At 38.2% G+C, this 21,527-nt stretch overlaps 2 protein-coding genes across 4 annotated transcripts in view; one reads left to right on the top strand and one right to left on the bottom strand.

The window, feature by feature from the left end:
• Positions 1-304: 304 nt before the first annotated feature.
• Positions 305-19,140, top strand: si:ch211-199g17.9 (synaptonemal complex central element protein 1). Its single transcript, XM_008421982.2, has 10 exons — positions 305-420; positions 941-1,003; positions 2,098-2,172; positions 2,329-2,376; positions 2,527-2,581; positions 5,009-5,098; positions 5,192-5,255; positions 5,327-5,393; positions 5,506-5,602; positions 18,856-19,140. The coding sequence occupies exons 1-10, from the start codon at positions 405-407 to the stop codon at positions 18,965-18,967; spliced, it is 687 nt and encodes a 228-aa protein (XP_008420204.1). The 5' UTR covers positions 305-404; the 3' UTR covers positions 18,968-19,140.
• Positions 6,241-21,527, bottom strand: part of fam83hb (family with sequence similarity 83 member Hb) — a 29,586-nt gene continuing 14,299 nt past the window's right edge. For 2 of the 3 annotated variants that reach the window (XM_008421988.2, XM_008421989.2), the window contains exons 2-8: positions 14,741-14,902; positions 13,867-14,199; positions 12,581-12,745; positions 12,342-12,466; positions 11,715-12,266; positions 9,198-11,580; positions 6,241-7,587 (exon numbers count right to left, since the gene is read on the bottom strand). In XM_008421988.2, the coding sequence (XP_008420210.1) occupies positions 7,567-7,587; positions 9,198-11,580; positions 11,715-12,266; positions 12,342-12,466; positions 12,581-12,745; positions 13,867-14,199; positions 14,741-14,863 (3,702 nt within the window). In that variant the 5' untranslated portion in view covers positions 14,864-14,902 and the 3' untranslated portion in view covers positions 6,241-7,566. Of the gene's footprint in view, positions 7,588-9,197; positions 11,581-11,714; positions 12,267-12,341; positions 12,467-12,580; positions 12,746-13,866; positions 14,200-14,740; positions 14,903-20,919; positions 21,172-21,527 lie in introns of those variants that run through there. The other variant, XM_008421987.2, reaches the window with a different exon arrangement.

Genomic DNA, 21,527 nt, shown 5'->3' with positions numbered 1-21,527 from the left:
AATGTATGTTTAGTTAATTTTGATGGTTGTATTTTAAAAGTAATGAAAACACAAAATTCATATTCTATGAAAATGTCAATGTTAGAGCAATAAAATGGCCAAAGATATATTAAAAAGTACCTACATTTCTGTAATGTATGATAACGTGACAGGCTAATTGAATTTCCGTTTTTTATTGCAATGAACAAAAAAATCACTTGAAGTATATATTTTTTGTGAGATGAATCTGTACAGTATATAAATTCGCTTTTATGACTTGGCTTATATTAAGTGGATATTTTAAATGACGTTTTAAAATATATTCAAACGTCTTGATATGGACACACGTGCAGGACCCACCGCTAACTCGGAGACCGAGTGGGAACGTCAGTCGGCCATCTAGAGACAGGCCTAGCTGGATAAACATGAGTGAACAAGGCGGTATGACTCGAATAATTAATGGAAGAAGTTTATTATGTGGTCGTTTCCAGATTAGTGAATAGTTTTTAGCAGTGTAAAAATATTTTAGGGATGAATTGTAGCTTCAATGGCACATTTAGCCCGAACTAAGCTAACGGTTTTCTTTCAGTTGGTTAAAATGTAACGGTTATATTACAAAAACAATGTTATTTGTTCAGTAATTTATAAAGACATTAAAACAAAATTAAAAATATGCATTCAGTTTAATTTACGACTTGAACTGCTTGGAGTTTTACATTTGACGCTAATATGAGCAACATAAAGCTACTTGGCTACTTCAACATCTTAAGCTAGCATTTGGAAGAAAGTTATAGAAAATTAAAACATTTTCTTGACTCTAATTTTGATGTTTTACATATTAATTACAAGATGCAACACTGGGTACATGATCAATGTCCCACCATAAAAACAATGTAAAACATAAGAATATGCAGGTAAAGTTTAGATGTAGCATTAATAATTTAATTTGTTACATTGGCAGGTGGAGATTTGCCGGAGCCCAAAATTGAACAGCTCATGGCCAAGCTAAGGAAGCTTCAACAAGGTATATTTTTGTAAGGTTTCATTACTCCATATGTTTAAAATACCAGAATTTATTTAGAAAACGTTTTTCATTGATACAGAAACGTTTAATTAGTTTTTGCACTATAGCGACATCTGTTGGACAAGATATACTTTTATTGAAAGTTAATATTTATTAATTTACATTTAAATATATACACCCATTGACACCTGAAAAAAAAATTATATATATATTTATGTTTTTAACACGTACATTTATAGCTAGTTAAGCCAGTGTAGCATTTCCCTTTTTTTTTTTTTTGCGAAATGACGCGCATGAGTACCGGTTTATAATGTCTTTAATTTGTGTTGGCGTTTTTTAAAATTTGGTTTAATCATTATTTAATTTTGTTGGTCTGATCAGTGGATATTCTTCACATATTGCACAAATTGAAACTGAAAGCTGGCCGTGTTGGCTTTATTGGTGGAGGAACCATCTTGACGCATAGGCTGATCTTTGCTGAACGGCACATCCGGTAGTTTAATCTCGTTCCTTTTAACCAAATAAAACCTTTAAATTACAAAGTAAGGGCCTTGAATGTATCTGAAAGAGTGAGCGCCTTGTTTAACAAGGAAGTGCTTATATTCTTCGTTGTAATTTTGTAGAAATCTTTCGTAAGGTTTGCACCAATGAGGATCCACGTTGTGATGGCGATATGTAAACGAAGACACGTTCCCGTATCAGATTGAGAAGAAATAAAGCTAATATAACCAAAACATGTCAAAACGTACAATTTTTAGACCTGGGAGAAGCTCAGGGGGTATTCACGTACACGGATGAACTAAATAAAAACGTGAACAAGTGAACAAATATTTCTTGCAACCGTGAGTGAGATAGGTCTGTGCACACAATATTAAGATTCACATGCCACTTACACGGTATTGTCAGTGAGGTATATCCTTACCTGTTACTCCATCCGTGGAGTTACAGAGCATGATGAATGGAGGTGCATGAGATATGATTAGTATCTCCCTCTCGTAGGGAACAGCAACACCCTACTTGAGCCATTCTGATTCTTGAACTGTGAATAACAATACCTGGCAAAAGTTTCACTAACGTTCATGTTCTTCAAACAGAGAAGAGACAACTTGAAGAGGAAGTCAGAGATGCCCAGTCTGTGCATGATAATTTGCAGAAGGAGCTTGCAGATTGTAAGATTCTAAACCATTCCTTAACATTTTACTTTGGCAGTCATGAGTTATTTTAAAATGCTGAGCTGTACATACCACATACTGTTGTTGAATTAAAATAACAGTAAAGGTTTATTTTGATCATACGTCATCTAATGTATTGTTCTTGTTTATTAGTACAAACCGAAGCTAATGAACTGGAAGGAATCCATAAAGATAAGAAAGGTGCACACTGTATTAACAATTTTAATGGTCAAGTGTTGTAATCCTGCTGTCTAATATTTAACTCTTTGCCTGAGACCATATGGTAATCTTTAGTAAACATTTATACTTTAACAGAATATTGTGGGGGGTTTTTTTGTTTGTTTTTGTCAGATGCATCCAGCAAGCTGCAGCTGCAATGTGAAGATTCTGAGCAGGACTTGAACAAGTAAAATATTTTTTTTAAAATCTGCCCATGTGTATCACTGTGTATGTCGCATTTCCACCACTAGATGGCAGGAATTCACCATGTAGTGAAGCGCTGGTGGCTTGGCTTGGCAATATTTTTGTCTGTTTCAGCCGTCTGTGTCTTTTTTAAAGTAATTTTACACCAAAAAAACTTTCAAAAACATCCCTGCTCATGCCTTAAGCTTGGAAAAATAAATAGACTAAACAGGAATTTTCAACGGTAAGTTCAACATTGTCACTAGAAAGGGATAGCAATTCATACACTAAAGTTTTTAAGATTATTAAACAGATGTTTCAATCTGAATAAGATTATCAGAGATATACAAATTTGTTTCAAATGATGATTTTCTTTATTAAGAGAACAAATTAATCCAAAAGCAACCAGGTCCTTTGCAAAAATACAATTCTTTATCTTGTTAAATAATTAGTTAACTGTAATTATTAAACTTTTTAAAAATTATTATTTCACAATCCCTAAAACACAACCTGCCTGACAACATGGCTAGATGTTGGATAAAAGACATTGAAGAACAAACTCCACCATGAAAGGTTTTTAGGGATATTTCTAAAGAAGTTGAAATAGTGACAAAATTTCCCAAGTCTAGCTTTCCTGCCAAAATTACTCCAAAGTCACATTGAAAACTCACCCAGAAGGTCACAAAAGAACTTGGGACAACATCTGAAGCCCTGCAGGCCTCACCTGGTCAGTTAAGGTCAGTGTTTATGACTAAGCAACAAGAAAGCAGCTGAGCAGGTGTTGTGATACAAAATGAATGAGGAGCACACACATAAATAAGAAAGGCACGATCCAGACCAACATTTATTTATTTAATTAATTAATGTATTTATTTATTTGATTAATTTATTACACTATTATGTGGCACCCAGGGTCTTCATCCTATCAGAGAACTAAATGTGCAGCGCCGCCCTTGTGTTTGACCGTGGAACTACATTCTTTAAACGAACAGCGCCGCCCTTCGGTTTGGCAAAAGAATTGCATCTTTAAATTTCCCCTGCTCTGCTGTTGAACGGACAGAAGAACATAAATTAGACTTATTTTTACTTTTTCTGGTTGTTCTGAGTTTTGGATGGAACATTTCCTTTATTCTTTTTAAAAGAATAACAATTATAATAGTGGTTCATTTATATTAACTTCTGGATAAATTGTTGCCACTTCTTTCTTAGAATTCTTTTTATTATTACATTGTTTATTTCCTTTTAACTCTTCTTCCAGTTTCTTTTTAAAGTTGGTTTGGCTGTGAACACAGTTTGACCTCAATCACATGACATGAGTCTAGATTTTGCTATAATTGTTCTTTTCTTGGGATTTGGAAATCACCTCTGAGGGTCCCGAAACAAAACAAAATCTCGACGATCCCTAAGACTTTGGGTGAAATATTCTTTGGACTAAAAGACACAAAATAAACTTATTAGAAGATGCAATTCTGGTTAGATTTTGTATAAAAACTAACAGATAATTTCAGAGAAAAACATCGCACCAAGAGTCAAAGCTGATAGTAGAGATCTGTGAATACTTTACTTCTTCACAAAACGGACATATTTAATGATCTTTTCTTTTGAGCATCTTTACCATGATACAAAGGTGTGAATTTGTGTTGGCTTATTCATTGAAGTTTTCAATAACTTTTTTTTTGCCATCACTTTTATGCCAAAACAAACTGCGGGTTTTGGATGAAGGGGCATCATTTGTATTTTTTGGTTTGGATCATTATCTTTCCGTTGTACAAAGATATGTCCAACCAGTTTGGCCTCCTTTGTTGCTTTCATTTTCCTTAACCATCTGATGGCAAAATGCTGGAATTTCCTGCCGTCCAGCATTGTCCTAAGATACATCAATGGGTGGTGTGACGCGCTTTGTTTTAACTCTTCCCTTTGAAGACAGATGGTTTGTAGGAATTGTTGCAGGAAAGCTGCAAGACAAAGGCACCGAGGCGCCATGATGCTATTACCTGTCACCTTCCTGCAAGAAGGTCTGAGGATGGAATCTGAGCCATGCAGACCTGGGAAGTTTGCACGTTTTCCCCAGTGCTTGTGAATTTCCTTCGGCTACCTCAGCTTCCTCTCATTGTTAAAAATATCCACGTTGGGTTAATTAGATATTCTAATTTGACCTGAAGAATGTGTGTCTAATGTTAAACCTGTGATGACCTGATCATCTGTTATGTATTTACAGCCTGTATAATATACTTGTTTTAGAAAGTCGTAATTATGAAAAATGTTAAACTAATCATAAACGGTTTTACCCTCTTTTTTTCACAAAAGCTTTTGTAAGTCAACATATGGTGACTGAAAGAGAAGTAATACTTTAGAATGCTTTATGATTTCATTTAGTTTATATTAAAATAATGCTTTTAATATCTTCAATGTGCTAAAATGTGTTTTGCAGGCAGCTGAAGCAGAACAAGACGAGCGAGGAATTGCTGGAACGATACAGATGTGAAATCGAGGAAGTGAAGCTGAAACACAGGAAACTGCGGTAGCTTGTCATAATGTGATAATTAATTCCATTCAGAAAAATTGACTAAAAATATTACCATAATAACTCAATAAAGCAACCTGGTTTCAACAGACTGAGATTCGAAAACCAACTTCTGCAACTGATAGAAGAGCACAAGCAACTCGACTATGCCTTTGTAAGTTTTCCTTATTTCCTCTCTCTGTTTATTAGAAACAGTAAATAACTGAAACAAAAAAAATTTTTTAGAATCCAAAGAGACTCCCAGATGAGTTGAAGAAAGCTGAAGACATAAAACATCAGCTGTCATCAGCTGGTAAGTGTTCTCTTGAGTTTTTCCCACAGTCATCTGTGAGCACCATGATTTTCTTTCTTTTTTTATATGCAAGCATGTAGTGTTTGAACTGTTTGTTGTGTGGTTGTGATAGAACAAGTGAAGTTGGCTCAGCTGCACAAACTGGACGAAGAGCTAGAGGCGGCGAAGAAACAGAACCAGTTTGAGACTGAAGATGCACAGATTCATGAGTAAACCGAATGACTTGTGTCTAGTTTTGGGGATTTAGAGTGACCAGTTCTTTGTATTGCTTTGAGCCTGGTCTCTTGCTCAGGGACCAGGCTCAATGGAAATGTTACATTTCCTTTATGTAATTGTTACGTAAAGATTTACTGAGTGAGATGGTCTTAAACAGTCAACTTATATGTTTTTCACTGCTGCTTTTAAGTACTTATTTGACTCAGTCTGAGATTTAACCACATTTATTATCTAAATTGTTCATAACCTTTATGTGGTTTTTGCTTTAAATCTGAAAAATTTTGAACTTTTTGATCTGTATTAAGATATTCTATGCTGAGGTTATATCTACGCAAGCATTCCATATAAAAATTTAACAGTTGCAATTTTGTGATTTTTCTTCATCAACAAAAAAAGAAACTTGAAAGCCTGTAATTACAAAATTCAATTTATATACAGACCTGCTTATATACACAGAACCACAACTCAAATGAGTTTAAAATATTTAATTAAATCCTTTTTTTTGTGCATATTTTAAAAACAGTGTAACACTATTAAATGTTTAAAAACAAAGAGCACAATTACCCTGTGCAACTGGTTTGCCCTCAGTGATGTCGATAATATTTAACAAAAATGAGTCCAGTGCAGTGCATACATTTACAATGCAAAACATGAACAAAACTTTTTATATATAAATATGTACATTAAAACAAAAACCATGTAAACTTTAAATCATCCCTCAGGAGTAAATCCAAGTTTGAGACATACTCTACAAAAACACAAAATAGTTTGATGCCGTCTTAAAGTGTCACACATACACCTCAGTCTCCTTTTCAACTGTGGTCAGTTTAACAAAATAGATAGGAGTCCTGCTTAGGGCGTGGACGTTAGAAGTAAAACGAGTTATATAAGCTGGCATGGCTTTGCTCCAGAACTGCAATACACCCAAACGTCTTTCTCTTGGTTTCCTTTAGAAGTAATGCCTTATTGAAATCCCCCCACCCCCAAAATAAACAACATGCTAATAAAATGTTTTACAGTGACTCAGAGCAACTGTAAATGATTTACATTTTTATTTACATAAAACAAAGGACAGCACGCATTCATTAGTCAAGTACTCTGACCGAAATCCCCTCCCTGAATGGTTATTTGACATCTTTAGCCCTAAACAGTGGGTCCACACCTTAATGGAAAGGTAGACTTTGCTACAGCTTTGACTTTTATCAAAAAAACCCAGGCTTGCTAATGCAGTTTGAGTTTATAAAACCCCACATATTTGCACACCTCATTTTCTTTACTCCAACAGCACTTCCCACAACTTCATTCTCAGTACTACCCACATCTTTATTTCTTTGGGCTTGCATTGACTCTCCTACTTTAGTAATGGCCTTGATGAGCCATTGGCACATGATGAAACCACAAGGACACTCTCTCATGTTTATCTACAAACTAGTCCCAGGCACACAAACATTACCATGAACTCACAACACTGGTACTGTATACTTACTGCAGAATACTGTGGTGCTTTTTTTTTTAAACTGGCATGTTTAAAAAACTTATTTTTCTGGTGAAACATGTGCAGTCTCTTTGTTTTCATCTTCAAGTTCCCCTGTCACGTTCATACAGGCTTGGTTTATGCGAAACAGCCTACCTTTTTATCTGTGTGGTGAAACATTAGCCAATGCTGTCAGTGTGCAAGTAGTCACTTTTGTCTTTCAGTCACCATATAAGGAGAAAGTAGTACCGGTTCTTGGCAAGGAGACACATTCCAAACCCAATGACTTTAGTTTTTTTTTTCAGCATTTTCAATATCGTCTTTTCAAGTTTTATTACTTCTTTGTATAAGAAAAGGCTGCAGCTCTTGCACCAGAAGTGCTTTGTGGAGTGATGGATTGTTGTTGGCACAAGTTGGCAATGGCTGTTTTTGATCGTCTTGCATAAATAGTCTGCATATAAAAGGCCGGTCCTCCATCTTTCGTTATGCCAGGCTATTCCCCATCTGTTAACAAAGCAACAAGGATAACAGTGAAATTAATGTGTCTGCCCTTTTTCTACTTCTTCTCCTGTATGCTTGCTTTCACTAAAGTGAAACTTTACTACTTATGCAATCCTGTGTGGTAAATTAAAAAGTTATATTTGGTAAGAATACATTGAAATTGTGCCAGAACCTTTCTATACAGTGCTGTGAAAGGTACTGCCGCCTTACAGATTATTTCTGGGGTATGTTTGTTTTTCATAAAGTTTTGTTATTTCAGGTAAACAAACAATTTGAATGTCTCAGATTATCAACGTAAATACAAAAGGGACATTTTAAATGATTTCATTTAATAAAGGAACAAAATCTGTCCAAACAAACACTGGCTGAAAATATAATTGTCCCAGTTGGTAAATCATGATGATCCCGTGATTAACCATCCATCCATCCATTTTCTTGAACCCTTTTCCCTCAGTGGGGTCGGGAGGGGTGCTGGTGCCCATCTCCAGCCAACGTTTTGGGCGGGAGGCGGGGTACACCCTGGACAGGTCGCCAGTCTGTCACAGGGCAACTCAGAGACACACAACCATGCACACACACACTCACACCTAGGGGCAATTTGGAGAGGCCAATTAACCTGACGGTCATGTTTTTGGACTGTGGGAGGAAACCGGAGTACCCGGAGAGAACCCACGCATGCACAGGGAGAACATGCAAACTCCATGCAGAAAGACCCCAGGCTGGGAATCAAACCCAGAACCTTCTTGCTGCAAGGCAACAGCTCTACCAACTGCGCAGCCCTGTGATTAACCATATTTTTTGTATTACTGGGTTAAACTTTAAACAGGATTGACTACTCCCAGACAAGTGAGTAATTCTGGTCTAGTTAAATCCTTTACATAGAGCCTGTCTGACAACAAAGAGTATTCTAAAAGATCTCACAAAGCAATACATTATGATCCAATTGAAAGAAACTTAAGAACAGAAGAAAAACAATCCTATCAGGATTCCAGTGCACCACAATGAGAGCCATTATCCACAAAATGGTGGAAATGTGGAATCATGGTTAATTGTCACAGGAGAAAAGCCTGTCCACCAAAACAGGAGAGTCTAAACTATTTATCCAGTTGGTTAAAAAAGAATCCAGAACAAGATCTGCATGCCTGAATTTTCTCAGTACATAAACAATGAGAAAGAGACATCTCTTTATCCTTTGTGAGTTTCATTAGCTTCTTCACATGAAGTCCTCATTGGAAAAATTATATTTGTATTTACTTGGGTTATCATTGTCGGATGTTAACGTTAAGATTAGTTCATGATCTGAACAATAAGTGTGTCAATCAAACAAATGTGTAAAAAACCTCAAAAGGGGGCAAGAACTTCTTCACAGCACTGTATATACCAGGCAGAACATATTAGCTTGTTCACCAAAATAAAATTATCTTTAGTAAAATTAACTATATTCTTGTTACTATATAGTCTATGTACAAACATTTCAAATTAACAGATAATGAAAAACAGAATATTTCTACATCTAAACATTGGTTTATTTTTATGATTCAGAACGCTGACAAGATGATCTATATTTATCTTAACTATATTTTTTTGCCATCAGTGCTGGTGGCATTAACTACCTCAAAACGGCTGTAGACCTTCTTCTCCTTCCTCAGGCTCTCTATCCTCTTCAGCAGCCCTTCCCTCTCCTGGTTGCTGCTTTGTGGTCGCAGAAATCGATTTTTCTTAAAGGGGTTCTGTGTCTCTTGACCTTTGTCCATGGCACCACTGTCTTTGTCCCCTCCGGGTTCTTCTCGCTCCTGGCGGTTTTTCTGGCTGTTCGCTGAGATTTGTTCCAGAATGACTTTAGTGTCATCTCGCAGGTTGCTGCTGTACAAAGCTGAGTTTCCTGAGGCCTGGTAGCGGGATGAAGATGATTTCCCAGCAGATTCTTTGTGGTTTGTGGCGGGTTGTTCGGTAGTCGCGGATGTTGTGACCTTTGCTGAGGAGCCCTTTTTGCTTGAGTCGTCAGCCACCTCCATGACAGTGCTCATGCCCCTGTCGTCTCCTGAGGCTTTCTTCTCTTTATCCTTTGGCCCCAGGAACCCCTTTAACCTCTGAGTCTGTTTCTTCAGGAATTCAAGTGTCTTACCATCACCCTTTCCTTCACCAATTGTATTTAGCGAAGTATTAGATCCCATACCTTTGTGCAGTCCTTCTTTAGACTCTTCATGTGGTAGCGTTGAAGAACTGTGAGAGCGATTCTTTTTCATTTCACTCTTTTCAGCATCTGTTGCATCTTTTGTTAGAACATCATCACAAGAGATGCGACGAGGATTCAGGGACAGGGACTTAATCTTCAGCTGATCTTTCCTGAATAACTTAGGTGATGGAGGAGGCTTTAGAGACTTGAGGTCGTCTTTCTTTTGACTCTCTGTCTCATTTTCCTTTTTGTGAAGTTGCAATGTCTCTGAAAGCTTCAGGGAACTTCCAAAAGGCTTTGGGGTTATTAATGAAGGCTTGACTGAACTTACTGAAGTTCTGCGAGAGAGCTCTGCCAGTTTTGCTGCGATGTCTGGCTTCTTGGGTTCTTGTTCTGTCGAAGTGACGGCTACAGATGAGGTTTTTGGAGGAGTTGTGTCTGGACACAAAGGGACCTTCTCAGAAAGGTCTGGCTTTTTTTCAGCAGGCTCTAAGGCTTTTTGAGATTGCTCTGTCTCCATTTTTGAGGCTTTTCTCTTGTTCTCCAAATCTTTAAAATACTGTAGTCTACTAGCTGGGTCATTTACATTTACTGAGGGTTTGACTTTAATTGTCTCAGCACTCACTATTTTTTCTTCTTTTTTAGTACTATGGGTTTCCTCTTTTTCCGTAATCTGACTTTTATTTTCTTGTTCCTTTTTCTGTTGCTCTTTCTTCTCATTTTCTTTCTCTTTCTCCTTTACCTTTTCCTCTCGCTCTTCCTTTTCTTTTACATTGTCTTTATCTTCAGCTTTCTTTCGCCACTCAAAAGGCTCACGAGAGAAAGACCTTCTCTTTTCAAGAATCTGGGCCACAAGGGAGGAAGTGCGTATCGTATCTAACTGGTCATCTTCTTCAGTCGCTGGTTTTAGACCTAGACTGCCACTGTGCATCTCTGCTTTGGAAGATGAGAATATAAGCGAGGAGCGCAGACGAGAGCTACGCTGGAGGAGAGGGTTCACGCGAGAGCGGATTGATTCATGCCTGGACAAAAAGATATCTGGAGCTTCCTTAACCTCCAAATCTTCTGCAGTATTCCTCGTTGAACCCCTCTCTGACTCCCTTTCCTTTTCCCTTTCTACTATTCTGTCTCTTTTTTCCAAAACAGAAGACCTCCAATCACTGAAAGAGGGAAGCACATCATTGCTTGCTGTTGGGGTAGAGTCTTGATTGTTGCTGTCAGGTAATTTTGGCTTTCCAAAGCGGGGTTTCAGTATATCTGGTCTGGGCTTGGGCGGCACAGTTGGTGGATCCTTTAGTCTAAAGTGTGAAGCTAAATTTTCACATGAACCTAATTGCTCACCAGGCGGGGGATCCTCAAACGCATCATGACCCATAGGCTGAGGCAATCCTTCTTCTCCACCATCCTCATAGGTACTCAGATATGAGTGGATTCTCCAACTCCTCATACCTTGCTTTACACTTGGATCTTGGTCGTACTCTTGATCAGACTGCTTTTGAAAATGTCCTTTCTCAGGTGGGTGTAAATGTGTCGGTGAACGCTGACAAGCGTAAGCCTGTCCTATGGTTGGTCTCTGACTAGCGGATCCTCCTCCATATCGCCCAGCTACATGTGGGGCATGGAGCCCTTCTGGTCCTCTCAGGTCCTCAGATGAAAAGTAGTCCCTTATTCCAGGTGGAGGCTCCCGGTCTGAGTGAAAACTTGATTCTGAATACTGGTCAATGGGAAGGTGATGATGGGCTCGAAGTCTGTCGTAGTGTCCGTGGCCAGAACCAGGACCAGGGCCTTCACTGTAGTAATGGCTACTTGAAATTTGCTCTCTGAAAAAAAAAACCCATTGATCTTTATAGTTGACTTAGTTGTCAATGTACAGACATTTCTGCACAAATTATAGTACATGAGATGAATTAAAATAATAAAATACTGAAACAATGTGCATTTTAAAATCAATTACCTGTGAAAATCTGTTTCATCCAGATTGTTCATTACTCTGTGCTTCATGTATTGTCGTGAAGATGAATAATTTTCCTGGGTCCCTTCAGCGTAGCTATGTCTCTTGAAGGCACTTGAACTCAACTCCATCTGCCTGGACACAATGGACTTTCCCTGCTCCAGGTATGACTGCTGGAGGCGAAACTGTTGCTGAGAATATTTTCCTATCGTTATTCCTGCACTCGGTTCCAGGGTGTGACGAAACGTGTCATTCCTCCGGAAAGGCAGTGAAGTGTTACGATCTAACTCCCCATATGGGAAGGCTGAATGCATCTCAGGCTGTCTCCTGAAACCAGGATTACGTAAAGACTGTGACCTCTTTAAACCAAACTGGGTGTTCTTGTAGCTGCTGGTGCCCGGATCAGGAATTGTGAGTGGTCCACTGGATGGATCAATAATCAGAGGCTCTGACTGAGCAAAGAGAATACGAAACTCCTCATCAAAAGTAGTGACCAGTTCTCCAAGGAAGAGGTGTGCGATGCATCGGTGGATCTTCTCATACGACCACATAAAACTAGAAATAGACAAAAGAGAAAGTCTTAGCGTTTTTAAATAACTACAACATAATTAAATGATATTATTAACATACCTGTAGTTCCCACTGAGGACAGCCCGGCAGTCAGTCAAGAGAAAACGATCTTTCACCTGTCCTTTAAACGATTTCCCTGTCCGAGAGTAGTATGTTACTCCTGCAACAGTCCTGACGCGCATCATCTAGAAAATGAACATTTTACCTGTTAGTGCACACCATGTGTAAAATTTTGCAAAGGGTAAAAAGACAAAAATGTGAGAAAAGACACGTGGAATGTAATGAAACCTGAAACTCACTTGTATTAAGTCCAGGTTGACTTTGCAGCTCATAACCATATTGACAAAGTGAGGAGCATTCCTCTCATCAAGTAGAATGTAAACAGGAACATGGCGTCCTGCTGCTTCCAAGAGGTCACCGAAAATGTCAACATCTGTGAACATGTCCATCACAATTGCGATAACCTAGACGCAAGAACAAACACACTTATTTTAGGGACACGTGATTATTGTATAGTCAGTTTCTTAAACCCGTCCTCTAACAGGACTATATAGGTCCCTGTCATTTGACGCTTTGTAGTTTTGGTCAAGTCATACCCATTTTTGTTAAAGACAAAACAACAGAGAAAGTGAGATTTTCAGATAAAAATATACAACTAGGTATAAACAAGATTTGACCATTTTTATAGTCAGATAATTCACTACGAACAAAACTGAAAAGAAAAACACTGCTGTGTACGGTTAGGTAGTATGAAATGGTGTGTTAAAATGTATGAAGTTCGAGCTGGAAAGGAAGAAATGATAAAGTATTAGTAAAAATTGGTGAACTAAGCCAGGACTTTCTTTATTTGAATATTTGTATTTATCTAGATGGCCTTGCTTCCTGTTTGTTGACTTGACACGTTTTTTTTTAATCCAACTTAAGTTTCAACTCTTAATAAAAGACTTGAAACAAAATAGACATTCCATGAACATTTGACTACACTCAGTATATCTGCCGCACTAACTTTACATAAGGTTTGCAGGGTGACTCATTTTATTTCCAAGCTGTCATTCCTACATGAGCATGCTGAGGCACTGACTTCAGGAGAGTTGCTAAAAGTAAACGCCTGCGAGACACAGCTCAGAACGCTGTAAATTCAGACAGAAACGTATGACAAATAAAGGCACGATCCTTCAGACCAACGAGTTTGACTGCTCGTCACATTTGGCAGTCATTCTGCTGCTAATCATATTTTTAATTTAGCTGACGGCCAGTGAGTTGGAAATTTCACTAAAAGGGAGTGGTGGAAACGTTGCCAGAGGTAGACAAAACAAAAAAAGAGTTCAAACTAACAAGTCAGAGTACACAACTGTACCTGGCAGGGCTTTATCAACCAGTTTTTCTCTTTTTCAGAAATAACAGTTGCCTTATGGGATGCATACTGATAGGACAGCACTGAAACAAATACATCATACCCTGACACAAACCCACCCAGGCTACAAATGTGCTTCCTAATACATTCATGTATTTAAAGTATAAATACGTAAATCAAGCCTGCACGTTGTAACATCTATCTTTCTTGCACCCTGGTGTTTATACTTACATGCCGTGCATTTTTGATGAGTCTCCTGGCCTGCTCCTTAATGCTGGGCGTTTCTGAGTCGCAGGGGTTGACCAGAGTGGTGACCTCTGTGGGCCCAATAAAGCTGTGCTGCGGAAGCGGCCATCCCAGGTCCAGCCCTGGCGCAGCCGTGTCAGACTGCAGTGGCCAGTAGGTGTCAGAGGAGCCCTCGGCGTCCTGCCCTCCCTCATAGTATGTAAGCTCAGGGGCACCCGAGGACTGGCTGGGTCCCTGCAGTGTGGACTTGATGTATTCAATTTCCGACTGGGACAGGAAACCCACCAAATCTGACGTCTGGAGGAATTCAAAGTAGCCCTGGTGCAACAACACAAACAAGTTCAGTGAATGATAAAAATAAAAAAGCATTACAGTACTGTAAATTGGACCCTTACCGTTTACTTCTGTTTTTGTGTAACATTTCAATATTGTAGAAAAAAATAACTGTAATACAGATTTAATTTCTTATAGGAAAAAGAAATCTACACAAACTTTTGGTGACATCAATAACTGGTAATTAGCCTTTTACAGTTCTGACTGTAATCAGATCTGTAAAATGACAAGGGGTGGCAAGTAAAATTCAAACCGATTGTCTGAAAAATGTTTAATTGCAGTTAATGCATCATTTAACAAAGGGTCCATTTCTTTGAATTATGTTTTTCCCCTCATAAACAAAATCGTAAATTGAAAACTGTCATTGTATTTACTTTGATTTTTAGTTTTGCATGATAATTTGTTGGTTTGATATAAAACATAAAAGTATCAAACACTACAAAAGACAAATGTTGTTCTATGGCCCCGCATCTGTTTTGACACATTACTCACATTATGGAAAATACAAAAGAATTGTAACTGTTACCTGTATGTCATGTTCAATCAGAACATCAATAGCTAGACGATACTCCTCGCGGTAGTGTGGCGGTAGATAGTTTGGGTCAAGTGGATTATCACCAACCGATGAGCTCTGTGACCGGTGCGGCATTGTTGGACTGGGTGCGGTCAAAAGTCAAATGAAAAGCCTCTGCAGGAAAGGTAGAAACAAGAAAGGGCAGCAGAGTTAGCTAGGAGCCTTAGAATCTCGAGAGAAAACATGAAAGCACCCTGGTCCAAAAAGAAATAGATGCTTTCCTGTATTTAGATCACCTTCCTATTGTGGTTGCTCTCACTGTAATAACACTCCACTCCCGCATTAATGACAAACAATACAGTAATTCAATTAGAAATCCCTTATGAGAGAAAGGCAGCTTTGTGTTAGGATGCACAAGCGGGCATGTTTCCTACAGCAAACAAAGCAACTGTTGTTAGTAAATCAATGCCAGGCGATTAAAGGTAACTTCATATGATCCCAGTTTTATTCAAGATAACTAACAGCTATACAAGATAATTGCTATGAGATTTTTCATTGCCGGGATGAGATCTAATTTAATTTAGTCAAGTAAAGAAATGTCAGTCTTGTGACTCATTCCCTCTTGAATTACCTTAAATTTGGGAATTTGATCAAAATCAAATAAACAGATTAAGAATCACATTTTGAAATTTTCGTTACAGACTTTGACGTGTTAAGTCTGTTTCAATGAACACCATACCTGTACTTGGCAATAAAACAATCACATAATAATGCTAATGATTAACTCCATCAGGATTTGGCTTGTAGAATAAATGTAAACAGGTCTTTGGACATAGAAACAGCAGGAGGAAGAAGATACAATGGAAGGAAGACGGAGGGATAAAGGACCTAAAAGAGGCGTGGGGAATGGTGGGAAAGGTATGAGGAGGTGTATAGACAAGTCCGTTCTTACGTTTGCTAAATGAACTTGTCATGCCGGTGCGTCATGCTTCATGTTGCTAGTTGCTAGGCCTTGCCGAGGAAAGTATGTTGCTGCAAGAAAACTCTTTTTTAAGCTGTCCCATGACTTTTAACTTACTTGTTACCTAATGTGAGCATGATTTATTTTCCTCAAGTTCAACGTTACTGACATAATCAGTGTCAGTGATTAGATTCCTAATGTTCAAAACAAGAAGATAAAGTAGATGTGACCACTACTTTCAAGATTGTGTTTATTTCTTTGATAAGTAGAAAAATGATAAACTTTGACAATCATTTCAGGCTTGAACAATGTCTCCCTTACTGTTAAGCTTGTAGACCATATGAGTTGCACTTTTAAAGCAAAATTTTAATCAAGTTAAATCTCATGTGCTTATTTTTCCACAAATAAGCACATGGTCTCAACAGGTAGTCTGGAGAAACTTATGAAAGTGTTCTTATTTTCTCAGACTAACTGGAAGTCTGGTGAAATTATCAGGGTGTGACATGATCGGCTCAGGCTGGGAGGGACTGTACCTGTTATAAAAGTATGGATAATGCGCTCTGTGTAAACTTTCAGGAACAGTTCAGGGCTTGGTTGTGGTGATAGCAGAGGGTACAAGTCCTAACCCACAAACAGTGGAAGAATCCACTTGACTCAGTGGACTGGTGAGTCATCCAGTAGCCTGGTGTGGCTTGGCCAGAGGATGCAAATACAAACTGCAGCTTTGTGATTCGTACATGAGAAAAATGGCTCACTTCCTCTTTATTCACTTATTTCAGGCCATGAAAGTTAGTCCGTTTCTTCTTCTTTTTCTTACTTATTACTATTATTACTAACTGCTTCTTGGTTCTATGTCCCTGCTTACTTTCAAAGATAAAAATCACCTAATTTATTTATTTGATTTTACTCTAAATCTTACGATAAGCTACAGACGCTTTGTTGTTTTGAATGCAAACACATGCTGCAGGAAATGAATGACAACCACAAACTGAAAAAATATCGTGCTTGGAGTGTGCAAACCTCAAATTAACAACCGTGTTATGTAACATAACAGCCTTAAACTAGCTGTCAGCACCCTCAAATTACAGGTATCGTTGCAGACATTGTATTCAGTTACCTTTTTCATAATTATTATCAAGTAATCATATGTCTTAACATTTTTGTTATTCACTAAATGCACCGTAACATCTAAAAAATTAAAGTTCTGTCATGAAGTTATAATAATTTTTTTATTTAAACAGAAGAGTGATAAAATAATAATAAAAAAATAGGTTATGTAATACTTGCTAAAATTTCTATTGACTACAAGTAGAAAAAGTAAAAGTGCGGGTTTAAAATGAATTGATCCATTTACCCTAAATAAAGTTTTTGTAGTCATTTGAATGATGATTACATTTTTCATATAGGCATTGGCTGGTAATAGATTTCTTACATAATAACAAACATGTATTAGTACAACAATTTAAAACAAAACTGTATAACATCGTCTACATACATTGATAAAAAAGTACAGTACAACAGTACTTTGATTTTAAACACTACAGAAATTATTTGTACTGAAATAATGCAACACTTGATTCTGACAATTAGCACATAGACCTAAGCAGAAAATATAAAACTAAATAAATGCTCACTTAAATTTTATCGTAGTTTTCAATTGCTTAATGGGGAGAATATTTGTCTCACTTTTCTACCTTTTTATTCTTTATAGAGTAACACACGTGTATTAAGTTGATATAAAAAAAATTGTACAACCTTCTCAGTTAGCTAGTCTGCAGTCAGCTTCTTCCTAGACATGTCGATTTGAGCCTGCCAGTTGTATTTTAAAACAATTTTTTTTAATAATGAATCTGTTTTTCACAACATAACTGTTCATATTTTTCTTTTTTGTAAGCAAAGACAAATAATAACAGATTTGTCCCAGCCTGGAGAATACTGTACAGCAACAGCTTGTTTTTTTAGGGGTGCAACACTCCACCAGTCTGCAGACTTTGCTCCACACAGCAGGAGAAAACTCCAGTCACTTATTAAAAATATAAACCACAGGAGTAGCATGATGGAAAAAGTTAGGGATATTGAAACCTTGGTACACATATTAACAGTTACTGTGTAACTATGCCATTGTGGATTTTTGCATCGTCTAAATGCATTTTTTTCTTTTAGTCACTTCAAAGATCTCTGTTAATTTTTCCTGTTGTTCCTTAGATGCAAAATTTTCTAAAATCCAGTGGAAAACAATGTGGGAGATGGTCTTTATTATGCAGCCATTTCAATAGACATTAACATGAATTTAATCCATGTACTAAATTAACAAACAGGCTAAAACTACTTTGCAGTAGACAAATTTTTGTTTCCAAGAATTTTAGATCTTTAAAGGAACTCGTTTTGCGCGACATTTTCATTAATCATCAGTTTATTAAAATTTCTGGCAGTAAAGCTGAATTATGTTAGCCCTGAGGTGGTTATGAGGTAAGAGCCTGAATCAAACACAAAGATACCAAACAGAGCGTGATGGTTTCTTCTTCACCCTGATCACCTGTGGATCACTGCAGGAAGAGGCGGTGGAGGAGAGGAGCTATGACAGGTAGGATATCAAAACAGATACCAGTGCTTTGTTTGCTGCTATGGCAACAGACGTGAGCACCAAAGTGCAAGCACTGACACACATTGGGAATCTGGGATTCTGTATTTCTGCTTCAGGTAAGAAGCTTTTCCACACGAGGCAAAGCCAAACGCAAATGTACCGTAAACAAAGCTGGGGTGAAACACTAAACCAGCAGCAAAACACTGCAGCAGACACTGCTAATGTGTCAGTGGTTCATTTTCAACATCCCTGCATGAGATGACAAAAACAAACCACTAAATTGAGCCGGTCTTGATGGCGGAGAGTGAGTTAAACAAAGGTTGAAGAGACACAAACTCTCAAGAAGTATCGCTCTCTACCTGAACACGCCTCGCTGAGCAAACACCGGGTTTGATCCGGCATGTTCATTCCAGGTGTTATAACTCGTCGTGAACGGAGCAAGAACAGAATACCTGAGAACAGGTTTTGGAGGCTGTGAAGTTCTGCTGCTCGTTTCAGGACGCCACAGTTTTTCCATTGTTGTCGGAGTAATGTACACAAACTGAGATAAATCCACACAGTGCCTCTCTTGTCTCTCTGCAGATCATCACACCTCAACGCGGCTGATGAGTGGAGCACAAAAGACGGTTCAAAGACAGATGAGCACGTATTGAATGTGACAGCACTCAGAGGTTCGCATCCCATCCCGTTTTAGGCTAGAAAAACAGGTCCTCTGAAGTGCCTCATCTGTTCCAACTGCCTTCAGGCCTGCGGTCAGCTTGAATGGAAAACTTAGCGGCCGGCGCATGAAAGTATTTCTGTTTTTTTCCAGCTCCTCTCTTCCTAAAGCACATTAGCCCTCAAAAATAAACTGTAAATATACTTTGACTTTTTTTTTTTTTTTTTTTTGACACAAATGCGAAAGAGAACACACTAATCAATGAGATGCAACCGCTGCCGTGTGGGAAATGTGACAAGATTCAATTAAGACACGCACACACTGAAGAGAGCTGGAATTTAAGAGCTTTTTTAACTCAAAATTACAACCACATGTTCAGGCTATTCCTGCACAGTGACTCACTCTGGCTGAATCGAGGATAAAAGCTATAAAACTGAACGGTTATGTGCACGCAGTTAAACTACTATTGGGAGTCTGCAAACCAGTCTTCCTTGCTTAACAGAAAGGGCTCTATAATCAAAAGGTTGGAATCTCTGCTAAGCCCATCACAAAGAACACCACAGCATGCAAAGCATTGTTCAAACAGGCTATGAGACATCCTAATAAAATGTATCTGCTTATTTAGAGATGCACTGAGAAAAGGTCTTGTGACGGAAATTTCTGATTTCCTGCCTCTGTTCGATTAATAAAAATTTGATAACTAAAAATCCAATGTTTTTTCCCGCTCTAGTATTACCGATAGCAACCCTCTCCGGTGAGGAAGTTGTTACAGAGCACAGAAGACTCGGTTATTTTCAGCATCGATGAGGTTTTTCAAAATGAAGTTAGAAGAAAACTATTGTCTACAGAGGCATGTCTACAGTTCAGTCAATCTAATACAAACTACCAGAAGTATACCAGGAAGCTAAACGTGTTACCACAAAGCTGATCTATTTTATCATTTAGCGAAATCCAACTTTGTCCAGGATGGAAAGTGTTTTACACGGAAATGTTGCTTCTCTTGTAGGGAAATACACAACAGAACAGCTATTAGTAATGTTAAGAGCACTAAACACTAAAATAAGATGCTAAAGACAGTTTAAAATATCAACATTGGTCATTTTGTTTTTCTATTGATATTATAATGAAGTCATCACAAGTGAATTATGATGAATTAATGAAGGTTCCTATAGTTGCGATAAATTAATGATTTAAGAATCTAACACAAAGGAAAATCAGCTTTTCTTAAATATTAAGTTTGAGAGCTATAGTATATTGTGTAATTCTTCTTAGTTGGGTTTTATTTATAGATACTTCTGTCCTTCAACCAGGAGGATTTGACTGTTTTGTAGATTGTGATGCAGACAAAGGCAGCTCTATGACTGACCTTTGTTTTCTCCTTTCCAGTTGATCTGGAAAGTAGGAAGATAATAGCTTTATTTATAACTTCTAATTAGAAAGTGATTAAAAAAAAGGAATTACAAAACTGATTACTGGAAATATCTTTTATCAGTGCATAATGTTAACAGGTTAACAGCTTTCCACCGCCTCTGTGTTGCTTCTCCTACAGCGTCTGCATGCTAAATAACAGAGGAGTCATGTTATTTCTACAAGTTTGTTTTTTTCTGCCTTCAGTGGCCTGGATGAAAGAACAGCACAGTGTGTTGGTAACGGGCAACACTGAGCCTTCTGTCAGATCAGACTGTACCAACACTGCTCAGGTTTTGCAATGCACAGCAGCTACCTGGATGACTTAATCCTCTAGAAAATGCAGACCGTTGTTGCGGAAAGTTGGCTGCATTTCACGTTTATTCTGCTTGCATAAAATAAAATGAAAAAAAAACAAGCTAGAATAAAAGTTAACGTTGGAAAAAAGTAATATGATTTAGAGAGAGAGAGAGAACAGAATATAGCAGATCGTATAGGTAGAGATGGTATAGTTAGAGTACTATAGCCACTCCATGTAAATAGTTGCTTTGACCCAGATGGCACAGTTTTCCAGTCCGTACCTCCTCACTTGCAGCACAACTTGTTCCCTCTCTCGTCTTTGTACCGACTTCAATCCACCGACTCGGGCCTCCTTTCTCGTCCGAGTGTCACATTCCACAGATCGGAGAGCAGCTCCACCCAAACCGCCCCTCTCCGGAGCGTGCGCTGTGACCGCGTACTCGCTGCCCGGGCTGAGAGCTCCTCTCGGCGGTGAGTGATCCTCCCGAGCTGCCGCGGCAGAGTTGCTCTAGATCCGCGCAGTGAATGAGGAAGGACAGGAGTGAATGTTGATAGGAAGGGCTTTCCCACCGGTGAGACTCCTCCCAAAGCGACAGGGACACCACACCATTGGAAGTTTGCTCCTTGTGCTTTGTTTCAAAAGTGGGCATAGTGTCATGGATCCTGCGTTTTATCAGCTCTTTCAAGGATCTGACCTTTAACTAGTCGAACACTCGTTTCAAACTTTGCGTGTTAGTTTGAGAACTCAATTTAATGACTAAATAACTCAATCTCGTCTGTTCTTGTTGGCAATAACTTAAAATACACATACAACCAGGGGTGAAAGTAGTTTTAAATTCTTGGGGGTACTATGACACACACACACATAGGGCCTACATATATATATATA

This window comes from Poecilia reticulata, linkage group LG11 (genome assembly GCF_000633615.1).
Source record: "Poecilia reticulata strain Guanapo linkage group LG11, Guppy_female_1.0+MT, whole genome shotgun sequence".
In the NCBI taxonomy this organism is placed as follows: domain Eukaryota; kingdom Metazoa; phylum Chordata; class Actinopteri; order Cyprinodontiformes; family Poeciliidae; genus Poecilia; species Poecilia reticulata.
This window is presented reverse-complemented; position numbering and strand designations above follow the sequence as displayed.

Bases quoted from the DNA above. Each gene is read 5' to 3' on its own strand.
- si:ch211-199g17.9 (XM_008421982.2), top strand. The intron at 5,099-5,191 runs GTAGCTTGTCAT...TGGTTTCAACAG, and splicing joins CTGAAACACAGGAAACTGCG to ACTGAGATTCGAAAACCAAC. The intron at 5,603-18,855 runs GTAAACCGAATG...GTCTCTCTGCAG, and splicing joins GAAGATGCACAGATTCATGA to ATCATCACACCTCAACGCGG.